At 44.2% G+C, this 24,982-nt stretch overlaps 1 protein-coding gene across 1 annotated transcript in view; it reads left to right on the top strand.

Annotated features, from left to right (window-relative positions):
- The window catches only part of CRYL1 (crystallin lambda 1), a 152,433-nt gene that overhangs the window by 118,286 nt on the left and 9,165 nt on the right, over positions 1–24,982 (top strand). The window contains exon 6 of the mRNA XM_004467530.3: positions 18,245–18,350. Coding sequence (XP_004467587.1) covers positions 18,245–18,350 — 106 coding nt within the window. The remainder of the gene's footprint in view (positions 1–18,244; positions 18,351–24,982) is intronic.

Genomic DNA, 24,982 nt, shown 5'->3' on the forward strand with positions numbered 1-24,982 from the left:
TTTTTGAGTGTACACCTTAGGGGCCTCAGTCATAGTCACAGTGTTGTGCTATCATCACCCCCTTCCATTATCAAAACTTTTCTCTACCCCAAGCAGAAACTCTGTGTCCCATGAGCAATAACTCCCTCTTCCTCCTCCTCCTAGCCCCTGGTGACCTCTCATCTACTGTCCATCTCTAGGAGTAAACTTACCTATTCCCTCTATTCTAGGTAGTGTATGTAAATGGAATCACAGGGTATTTGCCTTTTTGTGTCTGACTCTTATTTCACTCCACACTGATGTCCTCAAGCCCCATCCATGTTGTCTCATGTATCAGCACTTCGTTCCTTTTTATGGCTGAATAATATTCCATTGTATGCATACACCACATTTTGTGTATCCATTCATCTGTGGATGGACACTTGGTTGCTTCCACCTCCTGGCCATTGTGAATACAGCTGCTGTGAACATGGATACTGCACAGACAATTACCCAGAAGCCGCTCTGTCCCAGGCCATCAGGAACTCGCGCAGACCCTGGACAAGTCACTTGCCCCTGCCCCCAGGGACAGTAACAGGCTGGAAACACCTTCTCCTGAAGGAGTCACTTTCCAGTGACAGAGAAACCACCAACGAGGCCTTCTGGATATCCAGACAGATTCGATGCCCTGTTTCCTGTGAGGTTCTAGGACTAGATAGCAGACCAGTTCTCAAGGTTGCTCCAGGAGAAATCTCTCCCGCACATACTGAATTAGCCACAGGATCCCTGCTCTTGTGCCTGAGAGTGGTGGCGTGCCACTGCACCACAGCACAGACACAGCCACGTGTCCCTGCCAGGGAAGAGCACGGCTTGCACAGTGTGTCAGTATTTCTGTCTAGAAGACATGACGCCATTGTGGGGGTTGCTGTAAGGATCCTGGATTTTTGGAAAGAATTCCTCAAAGTAAAACCTGTGCTGCCCATGGTCTGTATTCACTTCAGGTATAGCTGTTCAGGAAAGGTGAGAATACCTCTCCACATCCCCACCTTCCCTGCTGACATCTGTGTACGTGCACAGAGCCACACTGAGCACTGGGGCTGAATGACACGTGACTCACAACCTCAGGTCCAGTTGAACTTGATTTTGGGGTATTTCAAGTTTTCTTTTTTTTAAAGCATTTAGGAGCTGAATCAGGTGCAGTTTTAGAGTAAAAACAAAAGATTTTTTTACAAATTCAAGTTGAAAGGTTCCTTTCCAAGTGAGGACTGGGATGTGTTTCATGTGTGGTCAGAAGTGCCTTTCTACTCAGCCTTAATGATAGAAAAGTGGGTTTCAGTATTCTTCTGTGGTCAGGATCAGTGGAGTTGCCCCTACCGTAGACTCAGTGGATGTTTGTGTCATTACTTTCTGGGCTCACAAAGCAAGTAAGCAAGTTCAAATTTGGCATAGCCCTTTCTCTTTGACTCAAGCTTGGGGCATTATTTGGTTAGGGCTGGTAGGCTTTCAGGGTTTGAAAGGTGCAAGATGGCTGGACTGGAGATACTTTGTAGGAATGGGCCTGGGTGCCTCTGTCCTGGACTTGCAGAGCGCTGGCTCAGCAGATGCAGTGAGGAGAGCTGTGCTGTGTTGTCTGTGTATATGAATCACTTTGTGCAAAACTAACCCAAGTGTAAATTTCCAGGGTTGCAAGCCCCAAGTCGGGGTGTGAGCAGGATTGGACTGACAGTGTGACTGGACAGAATCATGACTTGCAGTTCTTCCCCAGCCATGATTGTGCCTTGATACTGATTTTTGAACGAGCAGAAGGAAGCCACTTGGCTAGTTGCTAACTCTGTTGAGTTAGTGTGGGTTGTATTGATTGATTTTCAAATGTTGAACCGGCCTTGCTTATATGGAATAAATCCTACTTAGTCATTGTTGGATTTGATTTGTTTATAGTTTGTTGAGAATTTTGCATCTAAGTTCATGAGGGATAATTGTCTATAGTTTTCTTTTTTTAAAATACTGTCTGTCTGATTTTGGTATCTCGGTAATATTGGCCTCATAAAACAAGTTGAGAAGTTTTCCTTCCCTCCTCTATTTTCTGGAAAGGATTGTCAAAATTTTGCTAGTTCTTCTTTAAATATTTAGTAAGATTTTCCAGTAAGCCTCAGTGAATTCTGGGGCTGCAGAGTTTTTTCGGGAGCTTTTTAATTATGAATTCAATTTCTTGGATAGTTATGGGACAGTTGAGGCTGTTTATTTCATCTTGGTTGAGTTTGGGTGGTTTGTGGTTTTCTAGAAATTGGTCCAGCTCTTCTAAGTTGTCAAATTTATAGTGGGTCATAGTATACCCTTATTATCCTTTTAATGGCTACAGGATGTGGAGTGAAATCCCCAATTTCATTCCTTATCTTGCTGGCTTTTTTCTTTGTCAGTCTTGCTAGATAGATTTTTTTTTTTTTAAACTTGTTGATTCATTGATTTTTCTCAATTGTTTTCCTGTGTTCAGTTTCACTCACTAACTCTGGAGGGGCTATTTTAATATTGAAAGTGAGCATCAAAGACAAGTTCTAACAAAGATAGGAAGGTGAGTAATGGTGAGGCCCCTGTGCAGGTATGTCATTGTGGGGGCTTGTGAAAGCGAGAGCCTAGCTGCAGGTATTATATTTCTAGGTCAGGAAGAGAAAGCACTGGGAATTAGAAGTACCTCATACTCACCCCATCTTCAGCCATGACACACTGCCTTGTCATTGCTTGTTGACTTGTCTGTCTCTCACGTGGCATTATAAGCCCCCCAAGGGCAGGGGCCATCTGTAAACAGAATGGGTATCCACATATCTGAAAGATCTGGGTTTTATTGTCTCACAGATGTTCACTCCATTTTATTTCTTCTGGTTTGACTCAGAATTGGATGAAGAAGCCCTTGTGGACTTGGTAATGCCAGATGGACAAGTCTTGCTGAGATTTAGTCACACCCATTTCCCTTGCCCAGAGACTAACTAGGTCACTAGGTGATAGAGTCCTGTTTGCCAGGAATATAATTTAAGCTGACAGTCTTGAGGCATTAGCACAATAAGGGAAGTTGTGCAGTGATGAGGGACTCTTGACTAGAAGTGGTTGTATTTGTATTCCCCATAATTTCTTTCACCATGGAGTTATGGTAGGTGGAGGTGAGCAAGAATGAATCATAAAATCATTAGCGGATTCCCTGCCTGTTGGAATTCATTGGTCTGATGAGCTTGGAAATTGCTTATCTCATGTCTTTTCCCTTTTCTTTTCTTTTTTAGGAGGTATTGGAATTGAACCCAGGACCCATACATGGGAAGCAGGTGTTCAACCACTGAGCTACACCTGCTCCCCTTACCTCGGTTTTACCCATTCTCTGTGGGATGTCACTGCTAAGCTGAATTTCTTTTCTTAGGGCCCCAAGCTTCAGATTGAATTTTTGGTCTCTTAATTTGTGAGACAGTGTGTGGTCTAGCGAACTAGATAGAACCTTTTGGGATTCCAGAACTTTGCCTTTGAACTTTATTTCAGGCACATGTGCCAACTGTCCTGAGAAACTGTTTCAGTTAAAGCGTCTCTGAAATATCATGTAGTGAAATTAACTGATGAAACTTCTTATGGTGAACTCATTTAAGGGTTTCTGTTGACTATGAAGGTATGAACGCATACCACGTGGATTAGGTGACTTACCGCCATGGACCACGGAGAAGAATCTGTTCATCATATTAAGTTCAATTTATTATATTGAAAGTTTACACAGTACTTTACTTTTCACAGGCTTTTCAGATATTTTCCTATCATTTAATCCTTAAAACTTTGAAAGGCAAATTGCTGTTTTGCCTTCACAAATAAAGAAACTGCCCTAGAGAAGTTCTGGTAAGGGATTCAAACCTGAGTCTGTAACTTAAGCAAGGTTCTTGGCCTCTCTGCACTTCTGAGTCCTCATTCATAAAAGGAGGTGATAACGTTCCCTATTTCTTACAGGGGTATTTTGAGGATTAAAGGGCTTATAGAGCTGAAGGGCTTAGAATAATGTCTGGCACAAAATAATTGCTTTATACATGTTATGAATTATGATGATGTTTTCTGACTCCCTAAATCCAGCATTCTTTGTTTACAACAGCTGTACCCAGTGGAGTTAGCACTGAGCTGAAATTCTTGCATCCTAGCTGCACAGCCTGGTTGGGGGACCGCCTGGGAGCTTGTTAGGAATGCAGAATCTCAGGCCCAACCCATCCCTGCTGAATCAGAATCTGCCTTCTAACATGCTCCTATGCACATTAAAGTTGGAGAAGCACTGGCCTGTTTGATGCCCTGGGGCATCTTGGCCTCAAAGTTTCCATATATTTCATTTCATCAGTTCTAAGATAAGCTCCCCCACCCATTTTTTTTTTTTTTACATTTTAACATCCCTGATATCAGGATGTAGATTACAGAGGATGGTGTGTTTTAGTTTAATTGGCAGCACTTTTTCTTCTTCATGGAACACTAAGTAACAATTTATCTTTCAACTGATAGTGTCTTGATTTCAATGAAATACAATATATCTCACTTTTTTTATTTGTCTCTCCTCCTCCTTGCTTCATGTTTTTCTCTGCCTGCATATATGTGTCTATTTCTGACTATTTATCTCTGAGCCAGGCTCTTTCATTTTTTTGTTGTTGTTTTGTTTTGTTTTTTTAAAGCATTGCCCCATAATTTCCTCATTTATTCTTTTTTTTTAAAAAAAGATTTATTTATTTCTCTCCCCTTCCCCCACCCCCCAGTTGTCTGCTCCCTGTGTCCATTCGCTGTCTGTTCTTCTGTGTCCACTTCTGTTCTTGCCAGCAGCCCAGGAATCTGTGTCTCTTTTTCTTGAGTCATCTTGCTGCATCAGCTCTCCATGTGTGCGGCACCACTCCTGGGCAGGTTGGACTTTCTTTCGCACTGGGTGGCTCTCCTTACAGGGTGCACTCCTTGCGCGTGGGGTTCCCCTATGCGGGGGACACCCCTGTATGGCATGGCACTCCCTGCGTGCATCAGCACTGTGCATGGGCCAGCTCACCACACTGGTCAGGAGGTCCAGGGTTTGAACCTTGGACCTCCCATGTGGTAGGCAGACCCTCTCTCCATTGAGCCAAGTCTGCTTCCCATCTGAGCCAGGCTCTTAACATGTACTTCTAACTAGTTTCTCCTTAGTGGAAAGGGTCTCACCTGGCCACTATATTGCTGTGTCTTGTAGTCCTAGTTTATAACCCTGACTTCATCCCAAAAGAGATATTAAAATTTTCTTTAAAGTGGTTTAATTCACTTGGTTTTAAAGTGGTTTAAAATACAAGCATATCAGAATGTGCAAAGGGTAGTTTGTAACTGCAGAGCGGATGTGACTCACTCTTGCAAGTAAAAGCAGCCTTGCCCAACGCTGCCATGCTTGTGCTTGTTTGGAGATCAGTGGCCAGCTAGTGTCTTCCTTGTCACACTGCTCCTCACACTTAGCATCTCCATCCTGGGCTGGTCATTTGATTTCCTGAGCAGGGATGCAAATTGTGGCCCAGTTCTCCTCCTGTTAGTCATAGCCTCTGTGAACAGAAGCAGGCCTCTTTCGGAGGAGCCAAGGGCATCCTTTCCTGCTCAGAAGCAGGCTCTGCAGGTGTGGGCCTCTTGTAATGAACAGCCGTGTGCGTGTGCACCCGTGGGCTTGCACGCCTCATCCTGCCCCTCAGGCCTGGGAATTAGGAACATCTGTACAACGGGAAGTGCGTTTGGGACTGGCGTTGTCTAGGTGAGCGAGGAACCTGCGTGATTACAAATGGATGGCCAGCTCCTGTGAGGACTGAGTGGCTACACACGTGTGGATCGATAAGGGTGAACATAGTATGGGGGCTAGGGGGGTGGGAGATAGCCTAAAAGTTTAGAGTTTACGGCTCTGGCCCCACAGCAGGGGCTGATCCTTTGATTTCTTCTTTTTTTATATACAGCGATATTAGGGTGGGTCCAGTTCTCCAAATATTAGGTTTATATAAACACCCACAAAGTTTCACTCTTATGTGTTAAAGGTGCTGAGAAGGAAACCATCTCAGGGCTGGGGGACTGGGAACGCCGAAGTGCCTCAGTGGCCTGTCTTTTCCTGACCTATCTACAGAGCTTCTCCAACGGCCTGGTCGTTTCATGGATAGTTTTGTTTTTTTTTTAAGATTTATTTCTTTTCCCCCTCCTCCCTGCCCCTTTCCCCCCTTTCCTCCCCCTACTCTCCCCCACTCTGCTGTTTTTGCTGTCTGTGTCCATTCACTATGTGATCTTCTGTATCTATATTTCTATTTTTGTCTTCTCTTCTCATCTGTATCCTCTAGGATTCACGGGGATTCGATCCTGGGGACCTCTGAATTGGAGAGAGGTTCCCTGTCAAGTACGCCACCTCAGTTCCTGGTTTCTACTGCATTTCACCTTGACTCTCCCCATTGTCTCTTTTTTTTTTTTAATTTCTCTCCCCTCCCCCCCCAGTTGTCTGTTCTCTGTCTATTTGCTGCGTGTTCTTCTTTGTCCGCTTCTGTTGTTATCAGCGGCACCAGGAATCTGCATTTCTTTTTGTTGCGTCATCTTGCTGTGTCAGCTCTCCGTGTGTGCGGCGCCATTCCTGGGCAGGCTGAACTTCCTTTTGCGCTGGGCGGCTCTCCTTACGGGGCGCACTCCTTGCGCATGGGGCTCCCTATGTGGGGACACCCCTGTGTGGCAGGGCACTCCTTGCGCACATCAGCACTGCGCATGGGCCAGCTCCACATGGGTCAAGGAGGCCCAGGGTTTGAACCGCGGACCTCCCATGTGGTAGGCAGACACCCTAACCATTGGGCCAAGTCCGCTTCCCATCATCTCTCTTTTATTGCATCATCATCTAACTGTGTAACTCAACTTGCACGGGCACTGGCTCACTGCATGGGCACTCGGCTTGCCATGCAGGCATTCAACTCACAACATGGGCACCCACGTGGGCACTTGGTTCACCACACAGGCACTGGCTCGCCACATGGGCACCTGGCTCACCATGCAGGCATTTGGCTCACCATGCTGGCACTCAGCTCGCCACATGGGCACCCACATGGGCACTCTGCTCATCGCATAGGCACTCAACTCGCCACACGGGCACTGGCTCGCCATGCAGGAATGCTTTCCCTTCTTCTTTTTCACCAGGAGGCCCAAGGGCTCGAACCCGGATCCTCCCATATGGTAGGCGGAGGCCTTCTCACTTGAGTCACATCCGCTTCCCTCGTAGATAGCTTTTTTTTTAAAAAAGATTTATTTATTTATTTAATTTCACCCCCCCCCCCCCCGGTTGTCTGTTCTCTGTGTCTGTTTGCTGCGTCTTGTTTCTTTGTCCGCTTCTGTTGTCGTCAGCGGCACGGGAAGTGTGGGCGGCGCCATTCTTGGGCAGGCTGCACTTTCTTTCGCGCTGGGCGGCTCTCCTTATGGGGCACACTCCTTGCGCGTGGGGCTCCCCTACGCAGGGGACACCCCTGCGTGGCACGGCACTCCTTGTGCACATCAGCACGCTCATGGGCCAGCTCCACATGGATCAAGGAGGCCCGGGGTTTGAACTGTGGAGCTCCCATGTGGTAGACGGACGCCCTAACCACTGGGCCAAGTCCGTTTCCCCGTAGATAGCTTTTGATGTAACATCTGCTGAATTGTTTTTTCAGCTTTCTGTGACTGAGTACACGGCCTGCCAATTACGTAGCCATCTATTCTCCAGGAGGAAAACAGTCTAAAATGGAGGTTCCCAGGCTGAGAAGGAAATGGAGCAGAATCTGGCTCCATCCCTTGCTTCCAGAGGATTTGGAACCCAGGAAAGTAGCAGAAGCCTGTGGCTTGAGGCATCAGGAGCCTGACAAGAGAATACACGTTGAAGGCAGTCAATTACAGGCAGGTAGAAGGTGTGGCTATTTTAGAAGTTTTTCTTTAGAGGGAAATGTTGGAAATGCCATGGATGGCCTCAGGCAGTGGCTAACCTGGAACATGTACCGTAGGAAAATGTTGAGGCCTGAGTAAAATATTACAATCTATACATTGGCAACGTCTGTCTGGATACTTAGCAAGAAGAGTCATGTATTGCTGACAGGCCCAGATGGAGAGGGACTTTAAAGAAGCCAAGAAAAACCCCACCCCTTGCCCTCCACACCTCTCCCCTCCTCTGTGGAACTTTCTCAGTTTTACATATTCTAAAGTTTCAACTTAAAAGTAAGGTTTTCTTGCTGTTCTTTCTAAAAACTAATGTTGGAAGCATCTGTGTGAATCTCCTCCCATTGGAAAAAGCTCACCTGCTGCAGCTCTTGCTAACTCAGCTCTGTACACCTCTCTCAAGTGCCTTTTCTTTGCTGCATGTCCCTTCCCTGCCTGCCCTCTCTGGGTCTTTGCTTCTGGGGTGTGGGGGGCACATCCTAGGGAAGAGTGTTGGGCCATTTTCTGCTTTACACAGGGCTCTGCAAGGAAAGGCTGTTCCCCTCACTTCTGTTCTGCTGTGGATTCTTCTGGGCCTTTGCCTCCTCTGATTTTTCTTTCTTTTATGTGTATTTGCTCAAACTTTCAGGTTCAGTGTGATAACTCAAATATCTAGATGCCTCCAGTTTGCCATCTCCAGCGTGTTCTAGTTTCTTTTTTCTTTCTCAGCAGGTCAAAATTCACTAAGATGTAGCCCTGGAGGTTGTGTTGATCAGGCACAGCGGGTCGTCTTACAACCCTCCGTGCCTCTCGCAACTGCCCCTGAACCACCTCCCTTTGCCCGCCTGGCCTCTTTCTTTCTCCCCTCTCAAAGCCTGCGTGTTACGGCGGCAAGTTTGTCACCAGAGGTGTTAATGAGCTCGGTCACCTCCAACCCTTGTAACTCTCTCACCCCATGGAATTTATCATAGATCATCATGGGTCCATGATGACTATCATTTCCTTAGCCATCCCAACAGAATTAATCACGGCTGCGCCTCAGCTCCAAGAGGCGGCTTGCACACCTGTCGAGCCGGCAGGACCTTTGGTACTGAGGTGTCAACACCTTCACCAGGAACACCCTCAAGTTAACTGAGACCTGATCTCCGTGCTGGCTTCAAAGGGAGAGGTTCCTTTTAATGAGCTACAGTCCTCTATTCCGAGGTTCAGAGAGGAGCTGAGGCTTTTCCTTTGTAGGGTAGCACCAAAGCGTCAATAAGGGCCCCAGCATTTGAGAAGTCCCAGAACTTAGACCCATAAGCGTTTATTGTCCAGTAAGATTATCATGAAAGGGTTAAGTCAAGTAGCAAGTCAACTCCTAGGTGACCCATAGTCTGGTTATCTGGTTGGAAGACCATATCATGTTATCAGTTAGGTTATGTCCCCTCAAAAGACATGTTCAAATCCTAACCCCTGGTCCTATGAATGTGACCTTCTTTGGAAGGAGGGTCATTTCAGATAGAATTGGTTAAGATGAGGCCATGCTGGATTTTGGTGGGACCTTAGTCCATTGTGAATGAGGTCCTGATAAGAAGGGGAGAATTGGACACAGATAAAACAGACATCAGAGAAAAGGCCACGTGAAGATGGAAGAGGCAGAGTGCTTATATCTGCAAGCCAAGGAATGACAAGGATTGCCGGCAAACACCAGAAGCTAGAAGAGGTCAGGAAAGCTCTCCCCTAGACCTGCAGATGAGCCTGGCCCTGCTGCCACCTTAATTCCAGACCCCTCTCCTCCAGAACTGGGAGAGGATGAACCTCTGTGTTTTTAGGCCACCTGGTTTGTGGTACTTTATTACAGCAGCATCAGGAAACCAAGACAACCAAGGTGCCGTTCAAGGTGTGTTATGATGCACACGACCAGCTGTTAGATTGTGGGGCCAGACGAGTGCTTACTCTAGAAGCAGCTGAGAACGTTGCCAGAGACCAGGATTTGCGGATGTTTGTAGGCTTTGTCGTGCTCCACCTGGAAGTCCAGTCGTGTCCTTCCTGGACACAGCCCCACCTCGATGGGCACGTCCGTTTACACTTTCACACAGGTTCTCTCTACTTGATGAGTGACTTCTGTGTTAGATGGAGCACGCATTCCAGCAATTTCTACATTTTTATATCTTCTCTATTGAGCAACACTGGAATTCACAGGGAAGAGAGAAGCCACTGCAGAAACTGGGATTCCACCTTTACATCCTGGTTGGGAATTATCAGTTAATGAGAACTCTTTCTGTAGGAACCGGACCGTTTTTCAAGCAGTCATGGGATTTATTGTTTTAGGGGAAGTGACTTCGTGAGTAACCACATTGGTGACAACATAACGCTCTTGAAAGACGGAGACAACCCCTGACTTACTATTTTAGCATCTCCACAAGCAAACATAAATAATGATGATCCTCATTTTTATTTATATATTAAAAAACAACAACAACACCAAGCTTGGTGTGCTTGGGATTACTTTAATAGTATTTAAAGCAAAAACCTTCTATGCTGGTATTTTAACTCTAAAATAAAACCATAAATGAAAATGTATTATTAATACCTTACTACTAATCATCAAGAGGTAAGTAATCGGCAAGTCTAAAGGACTGATTTGAGTTCCTCCAATTTTATTTGGAAAGTTAACAGGTAGCAGGCAGTGGGCCCCTGAAAGAGAGGATGAAATGGGGGGGGGGGTTGTCACCAAGAAAAAGGGCAGAGAGAGAAGGGAGGCTGGAGATTTCCAAACAAACTGTGCAGCCTTCATTCCCTTGCCTGGAGCCAGTCAGTCTTACCCTCCATTAGGTGCAGGTAAAGCTGGGTGTGAAGGTCTCCTCATACCCTGGGCCAACATAGAGGCTTTTAATGTTCTGCTGAATAATTACGATGTGGGTAAAGAAGGGCTGCACGCAGAAGAGGGGATCATCGTCCTCTTTCTCCTCTTCCTCCTTTTCCCTCCTTTCTCCCCCCACCTCCTTCCTCTCCTCTTCCTAGTCTACTTCCTTTTTTTCTCCAACTCCACCTCCTCCTCCTTTTCCTCTTTGCATATACTCTACTTTGTAAAAAGCTGTATTCCCAGAGGACTAAGGTATCCCTGCACTTGCTGAGGGCATTTTTGTGGGAATATTCACATTCCTAGGAAAGGATGCGTTCTTTTATGGTTTATTTTTAAGGTCAAGACCCAGTTCTTACAGACTCTACTATTGTTTATCTTGCTGAAAGCATTGTTAGAAGTGTGTCATAGCAGAAAAACACAGGCTAGGGTATGACTATCAGGCTCTGGGAAATTCCTTTTATTAGGACCAAGTCTTTTTTTCATTTTTCATTTTTGTTTAAAAAATTCATTTTAATGAAAATTTAAAAAGAAAAATACTGCCTATGGTAGTCCTAACCTAAGTCAGACTGCTTTCATTTTCCTGCATTCCCATTTGGTCTGTATTAAAACCACTTTCCATGTGTTCTTACTCATTGTTAAGGGCTTCGTGATAGTCCATTTACTTGTTCTTTTATCTACTCTTTCATTTTATTCCATTTACTTGATCTTTTATCTACTCTTCATTTCATTTTATTCTTTTTTGTTCTTTTTTTTTTTTAAATTGTCTCACCCTTGTAAGACTTTATGTTCCCATGAAATATACGCTATCATGACACCATCTCTTTTGTTAGCCTTATCATTCATTCATACAGCACATAGTTACTGTTCCAATGGATTTGCTGGTATTGGCAATAGAAAGAGAAATAAGACTTTTTCTCTGCCCTCAAGGAAGCACTCTGCCTAAAAGGGGGACAGATATTAATGAATCATTTTAGGCTTTGGGCAACAAATATCTAAGGCCTTTGTTTCCTGCATACATTAACAGCTATTAAGCCATATCTCACTTATCTTCTCCATGCAAATAGTTCAATTCCAAGCTCATTGGAAAAGAGAAACTTCATGATTTGGGGTATTAAGGTCCCTTGCAATCATCATTTCAAAACAATTAGCTCATATTAGGGTACCAAAGGTCATTTTGAGGTCATTTCTGCCATTATAATGCCTCAGTGTGTCTCTTTGTACACATAATCGCTTCTCTGGAGGATTTGCACACAATAATTCACTGAAGTGGGCTTGCTGTGTCAGAGAGGAGTAACGTTTTTACACCCTAATAGATAGAGCCTGGATGCCTTCTGGAGGATTCTCCCTGATCTGCTGCCATCAGCAATGCAGGGCTGCTTCTTCCTCCCGGTGGGCTCTACCTTGCATTTCTCATCTGCTTCCCTGGAGCTCCTGCTCCTTAGCTTCCTTTTTAGAAAGATCTTGACAGAATGGGTGTTTTATAGGTATGAGTCAATGTCTTGTTGCATCAGTTAAATGCAGTGTTCAATTAGCTTTCTGCACGTTAGCAAAATTTGCCTGAGTAATTCTCAAGGAATGTGTTTCTGTCCGCTTCCAAGAAAATGTGTAGGTATTGGCAGGCCACTGACAAGTTCACAAACCTAACCACAAGTACTTGAGTAATACTGGGGCAGCACATAGCAGCCTTTTATTTTTTCCTTCTTAAAATACATGCATTTGCCTCACCTTCTCCCTGGATGGGGGTATGGGTGGGAATGATTTGATCAGGTCTCTTCCACTCTTGCTTTGGAGCCGATTTCATATTGCATGCAGGTAATGCTTAGCAAAGAGTATAGAAAACAATATATATCACTGGAGAGAACTAGCTCATGGGACTAGTTAGTTTCTCTTGAGAAAGACCATGAATCACTGAATCCTTAATTTAAACTTCAAAATCTATAACCATATTGTGCTCTGTATCATTGACATGGACTCCAGGGTTGGAAATTTCTAAGGCTAATACTTTCTAATACTCCCTGATATGTGTGTTATTCCTACAGCACTGATGATTCATGCTCAGCCCATCTTTAAATGTCACTGAAGTTTGTTCCTTCACTGAGCAGCTCTATTAGAGGCCAAGGTGGGCTCTTTAACTCGCTCTCTGTGGCCTTTGGCTTGAGGCTATGCTGAAAACAATTCCAGTGCTTCCTTTCTATGCCCCTCAAATATTTTAAGATTACCATGACACCCTACTTCCTGTTGTATTTCGTTACATGACGCTTACCTGAGGTAACATGGTTTCTGAATTCCCTGCTGTCCGTTTTCTCCTGTTCACCGTTAAGAAGGCAGGATGCCCAGACAGCTGGGGTTGAGAAACGGGGAGGCACCTGTGTATGTCCCATTTTCCTGGGTCAGGGCTATGTGCCTGATGGCGGTGAAGTAAAAGGAGCATTTGCGTAAGAAAAATGGAAATGAAGGACCAAGTGTGGTAAAAAGTAGATCAAAACAAACAAACTAAGAGCAAAAGCTGAGGATTAGCAAAATAGGATCACACAGATGATAAAAGGAGGCATGAAGAAAACTGAGAAAAGCAAAAGTAAAATGAGGGCATGCAAAAAATTTGTAAATTGAATGAGAAAATTAAATGTGAGAATGGAGTGGTTAGAGAGAATGAAAACTCATTCTGGTTGGCTGTCAGTAGAGGAAATGGTCACAGGAGATTTGCTCATCAGATATTGGGTCCCCAAAATGTGCAAGCCCTTCTTCTGAAGGAAACAAACCCAAATCTTGCCCAACCTTTGCCCTCAGAGTTTACAGTCTGGTAGACAGCCAAGAAATGTACATAAAATATAAATCTAATCAAACACATGTAAGAATCACAGAAGACGCCTAAATTGACCAAGGATGGGAGAAGGGAAATAGGCCTAAGTGCTGAGTGCCAGGTTCACTAAGAGAAAAAAATCAGTGATACATTTAGCTTCTGAAATCCCAAATGGTTGGTGTCCTAACCACCCTGAAGAATCCCCTCTTGCTGGATTGCTACTTTCTGTCTCCACCTCCCCCAACTGCTTCTGCCCTTCTTTTACATTTATCCAGGGACCAGCCCAGGTCCCACTGTATCCATTATGCTTTGCTTCCTTTTATCCTTAGATATCACTTGTCTCATTCTTTCCACCCTTTCCCCCACAACAAAAACCCGCTAGATTCAAGATCCCTGAGGGCAAGGACCATTGCTCTGAACATTGTTCTACTCCCCAAACCATTAATTTTACTTAAAATTTTGTCATCATGACTCAGTACTTCCTGAATCATCTTGCACTGTGTTCTCCTTGTTAAGTGGGTGGCGATCTTGAGTCTCTCTCAGCATTGGCATTTACTCCCAGCATCCCAGGTGCAAAGCGTGTGCCCAGTCTATGATTGCGTGGGTTGATCATGTGGTAAAAGTCCCCGATTTTAGGTACCGGGAAGCTGAGGCAAGGAGGGTTACCGTAACGTGGACTCCTGACTCTTGCTCAGGCTCTCAGCGATTTTTCCCGGCATGATGCAAACCAGATTTTGAACCAACAGCCATCTCAGTGTTCATTGCTCTGTGGGAGCTTTTAGGGATTTTTTTTCAACCACCCAGGGTTTTTCTTCTTATGTGTGATCTGAGAATGTTACACAAAATGGAGGAAGTCCTGATAGCTATACTGATAAGTGTTCATTGAACCCCATAAACACTGGACTGAACAGGGATTCGGCATTCAGAGAAGCGTGCAGCAGTAGCTTTCCCGTCTACTTCCAAGGAATCATCTATCTGTTGTCTTGTCTACTCAAGCACTTGCTTCTGCCTTTCAGGCTGTGATGATTATTTATTGTAATTGATATTGGCAAAATTAACATCTTGGTCACAAATGTCACTACGGCTTTGGGTGGAATTGAGCTCAACAGCAAAATTAAACTGCCCCTCTTCAAAATAGCCTAAACTTGAAGCCTGTAGTGCAATAGGGATAAACTAATCTGAGAGAGTCTCAATTGAATTACTTGTGAACATTTTGTCTCTCCAGATCTAACGTGTTGGTGCCAAAAAAAAAAAAAAAAAAATACAAGCTTAGAGAAATCTACTTCAGAAATTACAAATGGGGCAGAAAGAGGGAGTGAGGAAGAGAAAGTATCGAAACTCTTTCCCCCTTTTCTAATTTGTTCTACTGGTGAATAGTGACAAAAAAATAGATAGCCCTTCCATAGCTGAAATAGAAAAGAGCAAAGAACATTTGGGAATAGAAAAAGTTGGTCTCTTGCCGTGAGCTGTGACGTAGCATAGAGAATCCCTTTTGAGGCTTTAGTTCGACTCACTTGTTGTACAGATGGTACTTACAAATAAAAAATTAACTACTTGTGGGTGGCTCAACTTTTGGGTATTTTGAAACCTTTTTGAATTTGGCTCTAAATGTACTAAACATACTTACAGAAGAGCCAAGCCAAAGAGCATGCAAGTTTAGGGTGGCCTCCATATTTGCATCCTTTTACAGTTTTGAATGCTACAGTGAGAACTTAGAGCTGTTTGGCAGAAGAAGAAGAGGTGGGAAGGAGAGAAGGAGTTAGGGGAAGGATGGAAGGAGAGGGAGGAAGAGCAGAGAATGGAAAGAGAGGAAGGAGGTGGGAGAGGGGCAGGCGGGGAGGAAGAACAGCAGAGGGCGCTCTAGCTTCCAGTTCTGAGTGGAGAGGGACTGGACCAACCTCCCAGGGCCAGGCGGGAAGAAAGAGTGGCTCCTCCCTTTGGCCGTGGGCTGAGTGTGGGCAAAGCTGTGGCTTTGTGAGGAGAGGCCTAGGGTCCTGGCTTAGGCCGGAGAGGGTTTTCTACTCGCCCCGCCCCCCTCCCCAAACACACACCCTCTTAAATAGGATCAAGAACAGTCCTCAGGAAAGACAGGATTTGCCCACAAGCACGTATGAAAGGAATGACGCTTCCCTGTTGGAGCCTGATGGTGGGCGTGGGGTACAGTGTGTGGCTGTGCCCCCGGGCGGTGGGCAGAGCGGTGTTTCCCACAGAAGAGCTGCTGTCCTGGGACTCCGCCAGCTGAGGGTGTTGGTAAACGGGGATACCCGCTGAGGGTGGTGGGCCTCCTGGCCCGCAGTTAGCCGTGCCCATCTAGAAGCCTGCTTTGCCCGAGCTGGGCAGGAGCTGTCTCCATCTCCTCATGCTCCATCTGTAAAAGAAACCACTCAGGAAATAAGAATTAGAGCTGCAGGTTCAGCTGTAACTATGGGAACTATGACCAGGCCCCCCGTGTCTACACTCCTGACGCTCGTAATGCCCAGGTGGAAAGGATCTCGAGGCAGGGAGTGAGCTTGCAGTGGCCTGACTGTGCAAATTTGTATTTATGCATCCCCGCTTCATTCCAAATGGCATTTGAGGTAGAGGCTGTATAAAGAATGGGGCCAAGTAACACAGTTGAGCAGTTTGACATTCAATCTAAAATAATAACAACTTGCCTCTTGCTTTGCAATTCTCGTTGGCAAAAGATTCTAGGGCCACACCTTTGCAAACAAACCCATGATTCTAAGCTGTTGCTCATCAAAGAATGTCATTTTTAACGAACTCTTTAAAAGCTAAACAAGGCGAAACTTGTAGGTGACTGAAAGCAGGGAAGGTGCTCCCCAGGGCCTCATATGTGGGAAGCTGGCGCTCAACCACTGAGCCACATCAGCTCCCCCGAGGTGTTTTTTTCATTTGTTTTTCTTATTGTTTGTTTTTTCAGGAGTCACTGGGAACTGAACCTGGGACCTCCCATGTGGAAAGCTGGTGCTCAACCTCTTGAGCCACATCCCCTCCCTCCCCAGCCCTTTTAACGCTTGCATCTCATTCCCTCCGACCTGCAGGCAAAGAGAGAGGGCTTCCTTCTGGGCCTTTTCCTCCACCCCAGGTTCTTGCTGCTTCCTTTTCCTTCCTTCCTTAAGGCTGCAGGTGATACCTAGGTTGTAGGGCCGAGATGGGGGAAGCAGTGAAGGCAGGCAGAGTAAGATAGAAAGCAATCAACTTCAAGCCCAGGTTGACAGCTATGGAAAAGGTGATTATGTATTTGACTACTTCACACAATTTTCTCTTCTCAAGATCTTTTCTTATTATACACCAGTGTTCATAGCAGGATTATTCACACTAGCCAAAAGGTAGAAACAAACCACACGTCCATCAGCAGACGAATGGATAAACAAAAGGTGGTATATTCATGGTATATTCACCTGTGGAAAGGAATGAAGTTTTGATACATGCTACACATGGATGACCCTTGAAAACATGTATACAGAGTGAAATAAGCCAGACACAAAAGGACAGATATTGTGTGGTTCCATTTATGTGAAATATGTAGAATAGGCAAATCATAGAGACCAAAATTAGATGAGAGGTTACTGGGGAGAGGGGGAGGTGGGAAGTTATTGCTTCCTGGGTACAGAGTTTCTGTTTGGGAGTCTTGAATTAAAAGTCTTCGTGTGGATGTAATGAATGTAATGAATTGCAACTGAGTTGTACTTAAAAATGGCTAAATGGGAAAAATTGCATTTTAAATATATGCTACTATAAATTTTTTAAAAACCTATTTATATGGGAAACGGACTTTGGCCCAGTGGTTAGGGCGTCCGTCTACCATATGGGAGGTCCGCGGTTCAAACCCCGGACCTCCTTGACCCGTGTGGAGCTGGCCATGCGCAGTGCTGATGCGCGCAAGGAGTGCCCTGCCACGCAGGGGTGTCCCCCGCATAGGGGAGCCCCACGCGCAAGGAGTGCACCCATAAGGAGAGCCGCCCAGTGTGAAGGAGGGAGCAGCCTGCCGAGGAATGGCGCCGCCCACACTTCCCGTGCCGCTGACGACAACAGAAGCGGACAAAGAAACAAGACGCAGCAAAAAGACACAGAAGACAGACAACCGGGGGAGGGGAGGGGAATTAAATAAATAAAATAAAAATAAATCTTTAAAAAAAAAAACCTATTTATATATTATAGTTTTTTTTTAAAGATTTATTTTTTATTTATTTCTCTCCCCTTCCCCCCCCTGCCCCAGTTGTCTATTCTCTGTGTCCATTTTGCTGCGTGTTCTTTGTCCGCTTCTGTTGTCAGCGGCACAGGAATCTGTGTCTCTTTTTGTTGCGTCATCTTGCTGCGTCAGTTCTCCATGTGTGCGGTGCCATTCCTGGGCAGGCTGAACTTTTTTTTTTTTGCACTGGGCGGCTCTCCTTATGGGGCGCACTCCTTGCGCGTGGGGCTCCCCTATGCGGGGGACACCCCTGCATGGCACGGCACTCCTTGCACGCATCAGCACTGCGCATGGGCCAGCTGCACACGGGTCAAGGAGGCCCGGGGTTTGAACCGCGGACCTCCCATGTGGTAGACGGGTGCCCTAACCACTGGGCCAAGTCCGCTTCCCTATATATTATAGTTTAGTCATGCAAAATTCTACCTAAATACTACTAAGGTGCTTTGCAGAATACTTTGGGATCCTGCTCTAAAGAAGTTAGGATGAAAATAATGGTAAGGAAATCTCCTTTTCAGAGAATTCATGCATGTTTTGTACCATCTTCTCCTTTCAGGAGGGAATAGTATCTCCCACGGACCTTGACCTTGTCATGTCGGATGGACTGGGGATGCGATACGCATTCATCGGACCCCTGGAAACAATGCATCTCAATGCAGAAGGTAAGGTTTGATTCCAATGGGGCCTAAGATAGGACTTCTGTGCTATTTTGTGCTCTCATGAGTTTCACGAACAGTTCCATTTTGTCTTCTCTAACAGCAGAGTAGAAACAAAATGGTCTCTAGGATTCAGCAGCAAGCACTGGTAATTCACACAGCTGGGCTGGGATGCAGAGCACTGTGTGCCCAGATAAATTGGTGGGATCCCATGCACCCAAGGGCGGGCATGTGGGACAGAGTATGAGTCAAGACTTCCAGGGCGGCGGACTTAGCCCAGTGGTTAGGGTGTCTGTCTACCACATGGTAGGTCCGCGGTTCAAACCCGGGGCCTCCTTGACCCGTGTGCAGCTGGCCCATGCGCAGTGCTGATGCGTGCAAGGAGTGCCCTGCCACGTAGGGGTGTCCCCCGCATAGGGGAGCCCCACGCACAAGGAGTGCCCCCCTTAAGGAGAGCTGCCCAGCGCGAAAGAAAATGCAGCCTGCCCAGGAATGGCGCCACACACACGGAGAGCTGACACAAGGTGATGCAACGAAAAGAAACACAGATTCTCGTGCCGCTGACAACAACAGAATCGGACAAAGAAGACGCAGCAAATAGACACAGAGAACAGATAACTGGGGTGGGGGATGGGGGAAGGGAAGAGAAATAAATAAATCTTTAAAAAAAAAAAAGACTTCCAGAAAAAGCCCACTGGTTCATCGCTTGTTCCAGAGTTCACTGCATCTCATCCTGCCTGATCCAAAGTGAAGTTGTTATTTTCCTGATAGAGATGGCAAAATTATTTACAGAGGCAAGGAAAAAAATGAAAGAATTGGAGACCTAACCCACATGAACCTCTGTGGGACATGTCTCCTGCCTGAATCGGAGCGGCTTCTGAGTTGTGACTTGCTATGCTGTAGATTTCCCTTTCCAAAAGCTAGGGCACCACCGAGGGAATGTCCCTATGGAGAAGGGGCTGGCGCAGGGCACCTTCAGCAGGGCAGGGCATCGATTTACCCGGAAGCTGACTTCCAAAGAGGCTTAGGGCAAAGGAGGTATGAGCCAAGGATCTGGTAACTCTGACAGAAAGATAACGTCAGAAAGATGAGAAGGTCCCAAGAAAGAAACTCCGTCAACCAAATTTTCAGTGATCCAGAAAGAAAACGTCATTTGAAAAACAAGCAAACAATGAAACTTTCACAAAACAGTGAAATGAAAATGAAACAAAACGCTAAGTGTAAAAATCTGGTAGGTTATATATCAAAATTCGATTAATGGTTATCTCTTGGTATTGAATTTTAAGTAATATTTATTATATTTTTGCAATGAAGAGGTATCACTTTAATAATATTATTATTAATTTCCAGAATATGTGGAAAAGAGACTATTTGGATTCAGTTTCAGAGTCCACATTTAAAAGACAAATTGGTAAACTGGGACTTATCTAGCAGAAGGGGACCAGAGTTTTGTGTATGTATGTGTTCGTCTCTCTTTCTCTCTGTAGGTGTCTGGTTGGGGTAGAACTAAAATGAAAGACTAGAAATGGCAGGCAGACAAGTTTGGGTTCCTCATATAGTGGGAAAAACTTTCTAGTAACGGGATCTGATGTTCATGGACAGGAGGTGCTGTGGGTGAGTGAGTGAGCTGAGCAGGTGAAGGCTGATGCTCACCTGTCAAGGTGTTTAGACACCTGCAGTGATGTGGAGAGTTGGGATAAGTGACTTCTCAGAGTCCATTTGACTTTGATTCTGTAGTTTCTTGACATTTTGGTAACAGTTTACTCCATTTTCAGTATAGTAATGAAAGAAATGCAATTTCCAATGAATAATTCAAGGCAGTTTTACTAGGCATATTCTGGCATTAAACTTTGAAATGTCCAAAAATATTGATGGACCTTGAGTCAGAGGAATCTGATTTTGTAGAGGCTGGGCCTCCAATTTGGAGAATTAGTTATGCTTTTTCTCTCTTCCTTCTGTCTCTTTTGAGACTATAAAATAAAGGAAAAATTAGGCAATGCTTTTCTTAAACCATTCCATTGTATAGAACAAACCTTATGAGAACAGGAATGTTTCTAGTATAACCACTGCATTAAGTAGGTAAATAGGAATCCTTATATATATTGTGAAAATTTCCTTAAGATTCTTTGTTTTAAATTCATTGACAAATGAAATTGCTGATCAAGGATTTTCTCCATGGGCTAAATTAACACCACTGGACAGCACCAGGCAATGAGAGCAGTAAATATCTGATGGCTGCCCTGGTCCACCCGAGTCTGGGGTGGTGAGGGGTGTGCCTCATCTGTGAATTAATTTGACTGTGTGCTTCTGACGCTCCCTCCCTCCTGGTTCCCATCCTTGCCCAGGGTCCCCCTTTTACTAAGTGTTCTGCCCCAGCCTGATCCAAGGAGGACATCCAACTCACTTATTCAAGTGGAACTGCCAACATGCATTGGCCTAATAATACGAAAAATGGTTTTCTCCTTTCTCGGCAAGGTACATCCGACTACTCTGAACTAATATGCCTGGTCATCCTTTACAATATAAAAGAGTCTTCAGAAAACTGAGGAAGGTTGTTTTCCTTGTTGAATGCTCTTATCTTGCCTACCTGAATTTCAAGGGGCTTTTATATGTTCATATGTTCAAATGTCAGGAACTCTTCTGTCGGCTCGTTTCTGAATGTGCTGTAAATGAAGGCTTTTTGCAAATAGAAGGTGCACCCAATACTTCCTAAGTGGACTGGTCCTGTGTGTCTGCATGTGCAGGTCAATCACTGACTTGGTTCTTCCTTAACCTTTTCTGAGAAGAGCTGCTGGAAAGAGGGGAATCTGGGAAACGGACTTGGCCCAGTGGATAGGGCGTCCGTCTACCACATGGGAGGTCCACGGTCCAAACCCCAGGCCTTCTTGACCCATGTGGAGCTGGCCCACGCGCCGTGCTGATGAGTGCAAGGAGTGCCCTGCCACGCAGGGGTGTCCCCGTGTGGGGGAGCCCCACGCGCAAGGAGTGCACACCGTAAGGAGAGCTGCCCAGTGTGAAAGAAAGTGCAGCCTGCCCAAGAATGGTGCCGCACACACGGAGAGCTGACACACAAGATGACGCAACAAAAAGAAACACAGATTCCCGTGCTGCTGACAACAACAAAAGTGGACAAAGAACACGCAGCAAATGGACACAGAAAGCAGACGACAGGGGGTTTGGGGTGGGGGGAAGGGGAGAGAAATAAAAAAAAGAAAGAAAGAAAGAAAAGAGGGGAATCTCTCCCAGCACTAGCATGTTACTTCTGTGGTAGGACAACCAGTGGACACAGAAGGATACTGTAAAGAAAGATGTCTTCATAAAAGTGAAATGAGAGGTTTTTGTTTTTTAACTTTTTAAAATTGAAATATATCAATCATACATAAACAATAAATGTGTAATAGTTGTGAACTTATAAAACAAACATATAACATCAAACATATGTAACATCTCACCCTACCACCAATAACTTGCATTGTTTTTAAACCTTTTTAACTAATGATTGAAGAGCATTGTCAAAATATTCCTAAACAAAGTATTTTCCCCCTAACCAATCCGATTGTTATTATCTTTATATCATTTACATATGAACCTACATAAACAATTAAATGTATAGTAAAAGTCATGAACTTACAAAGTAAACATGCATAACCTCATACAGGGGACCCATACATCAACCCTCCGCCAACACCTTGCATTGTCATGAGACATTTGTTACAAACTATGAAAGAACACTGTCAAAATCTTACTACTAATCATAGTTCTTATCTTACATTTGGTGTGTTTTTCCCCCAACCCACCCTATTATTATTTTTTAAATATATTTTTTTATGACAGAAGTTGTAAATTTATAAAACAATCAAGCACATGTGCAGAATTCACAAACAACACCCCTCCATCAACATACCACAATATGGTGTGTCATTTGCTACAGGTAAAATAATATCATCTGATTATTGCCATGTCCATAGCGTACATTTGGCTCACTTTTTCCATACTGCCTCAGTATCAACACAGTATATCTTTTGCATAGGTGCAAGAATATTCCTTTATTACTACTAACCATAGTCCATAGGTCACTCCAGCTGTATTTTCCCCATGCTTCTCCACATTCCCAACACCCTGCAGTAGTGATGTACATTTGCTCTAGCTCACAAAGGACACTCTTGCATCTGTACCATCAACCACAATTCTCACCCACCCCTTAGTTTACTGTGCTATCCAGTTCCTAGATTATTCTCAACCATTCTGTCAATTGGCATTTACATAACTAGACTAACATTTTCAGTCACATCCCCATTTATAAACTAGCTGTTACTCACTGTGTGTTACCATCCACTCTATACATTTCCACACTTTCACAGTAAAGCTAATTAAAACTTTTACATACATTAAACATCAGTAGTCCACTCAGTTTTTCTTTTATCTCCTTTAAGAATCCACACACCTACCACCAGGTCTTGAAGATATTTTCCAATAATTTCTTCTAGAAGTTTTATCATTCTTGCTTTTATTTTTAGTTTTTTGATCCATTTTCAGTTAATTTTTGGATAAGGTGTGAGATAGGGGTCCTCTTTCCTTCTTTCAGCTGTGGATGTCCAGTTCTTTCAGCACCATTTGTTGAATGGATTGTTCTGCCCGAGCTGTGTGAGTTTGACAGGCTAGTCAAAAATCACTTGACCATACATGTAAGGGTCTGTTTCTGAACCATCAGTTTGGTTCCAGTGGTCTATTGTGTCTGTCTTTAGGCCAGTACCATGCTGTTTTCATCACTATAGGAAGGTATTATGATTTAAAGTCTGGAGACGAGGATTCACTTTTCCTTTTTATGATGTTTCTGGTTATTCAGGACTCCTTACCCTTCCAAATGAATTTAATGATCGTGTTTTCAATTTTTTCTTTAATGCTGGTGGAATTTTTATTGGGATTGCATTAAATCTATGTATCAATTTGAGTAGAATTGACATCTTAATGATATTTAGTCTTCTAATCCATGAGCATGGAATATTCTTCCAGTTATTTAGGGCTTTTTTGATTTTTTTTAACACTGAGTTGCAGTTTTCTGAATACAAGTGCTTTACACCATTGGTTAAGTTTATTCCTATTTGAGTTTTATCTGTCATATTTTATTTTCACCACTCTTTTGGCACTTTTAGTTACTTTTATTAATATAATCTTCATTTCTAGACTCTCTTCCAGGCCTCTCTCTCCTGTCTTTTCAGGCTCTAGCACACCCTTTAGTATTTCCTCAAATTCTGGTCTCTTGCTCAGAAATTCTCTCAGTTTCTGTTTATCTGTGAATATTCTAATTTTACCCTCATTTTTGAAAGACAATCTTGCTGCATATAAGATTCTTGCCTGGAAGTTTTTCTCTTGTAGTATCTTAAATATATCAGACCACTGTCTTCTTGCCTCCATGGTTTCTGGTGAGAAATCAGCACTTAGTCTTATTAGATGTCTCTTATATGTTATGCTTTTCTCTTGCTGCTCTCAGAATTCTCTCTTTGTCTTTTGACATTCTGATGACTATGTGTCTTGGAGTTGGTCTATTTGTGTTTTTTCGGATGGGAGTTCATTGTGCTTCTTGGACAGGGATATCTATGTCCTTCAATAGGGTTGGAAATTTTCTACCATTATTTCTTTAAATATTCCTTCTGCCCCTTTTCACTTCTCTTCTCCTTCTGGGACACCCATGACACGTATGTTTGCATGCCCTTTGCTGTTATTTAGTTCCCTGAGACTTTGTTCAATTTTTTCCATTCTTTTCTTTATCTCTTCTTTTTTATGTTCACTTTCAGAGGCTATTTCTTCAAACTCACCAATCCTTTCTTTTGCCTCCTCAAATCTGCTATTATATGATTCCAATGTTTTTTAAATTTCATTGATTGCACCTTTCATTCTCATAAGATCTGCTAATTTTCTATGTATACTTTCAAATTCTTCTTTGTGCTCATCCAATGTCTTCTTAATGTCCTTAATCTCTTTCGCCCTCTCATTGAATTTATTAAGGAGGTTTGTTTGAATAGCTATAATTAGTTATTTCAACTCCTTTATGTCCTCTGGAGGCTTCTCTTTTTCCTTTAACTGGGCCATAGCTTCCTGTTTCTTGGTGTGGATTGTAATTTTTTGTTGGTTTCTTTGCATCTGGATTACTAGAATATTTTTTCTGGGTGTAGTTTTTCCCTTTAGTTGAGGGCTTCCTAGCATTTCTCCCTTGCTGGTCGTGTGGTAGGAGTCAAGCATGTAGTTGGTGCTGTAAGCAATAGAGGCTCAAGCTGCCCTCATTGCACCAGGGACCAGTGATGCTTCTTGCAACTTTCTCCTTTGCCAGGGGTAGGGACAGAGTCACAGCTATGTGGAATAATCCATGTTCAGATCTAGACTGTAGTTGCCCAGAGAGACTGATGAAGCTTCACATCTCTTTCTCCCCTCCCTGGAGCAGGGATGGGCTGCAGGTATGGGCAGCAATCTATGCAGTGCAGGTCCAAGTTGACTGCAGTTGCCCTAGTAGACTTCTGATTTTCAGTCTATGCCAACCAAAGTTCCCTGCAGTTACCTGTATAGGCTGGTGCAGGGCTCCTCAGCCTCCTTCCCACCAGAGGCGGGGCTGAAGCCTAGGCAGGCTGCAGGCAGATCTGGGT

This window comes from Dasypus novemcinctus, chromosome 15 (assembly GCF_030445035.2).
Source record: "Dasypus novemcinctus isolate mDasNov1 chromosome 15, mDasNov1.1.hap2, whole genome shotgun sequence".
Taxonomy (NCBI): Eukaryota; Metazoa; Chordata; class Mammalia; order Cingulata; family Dasypodidae; genus Dasypus; species Dasypus novemcinctus.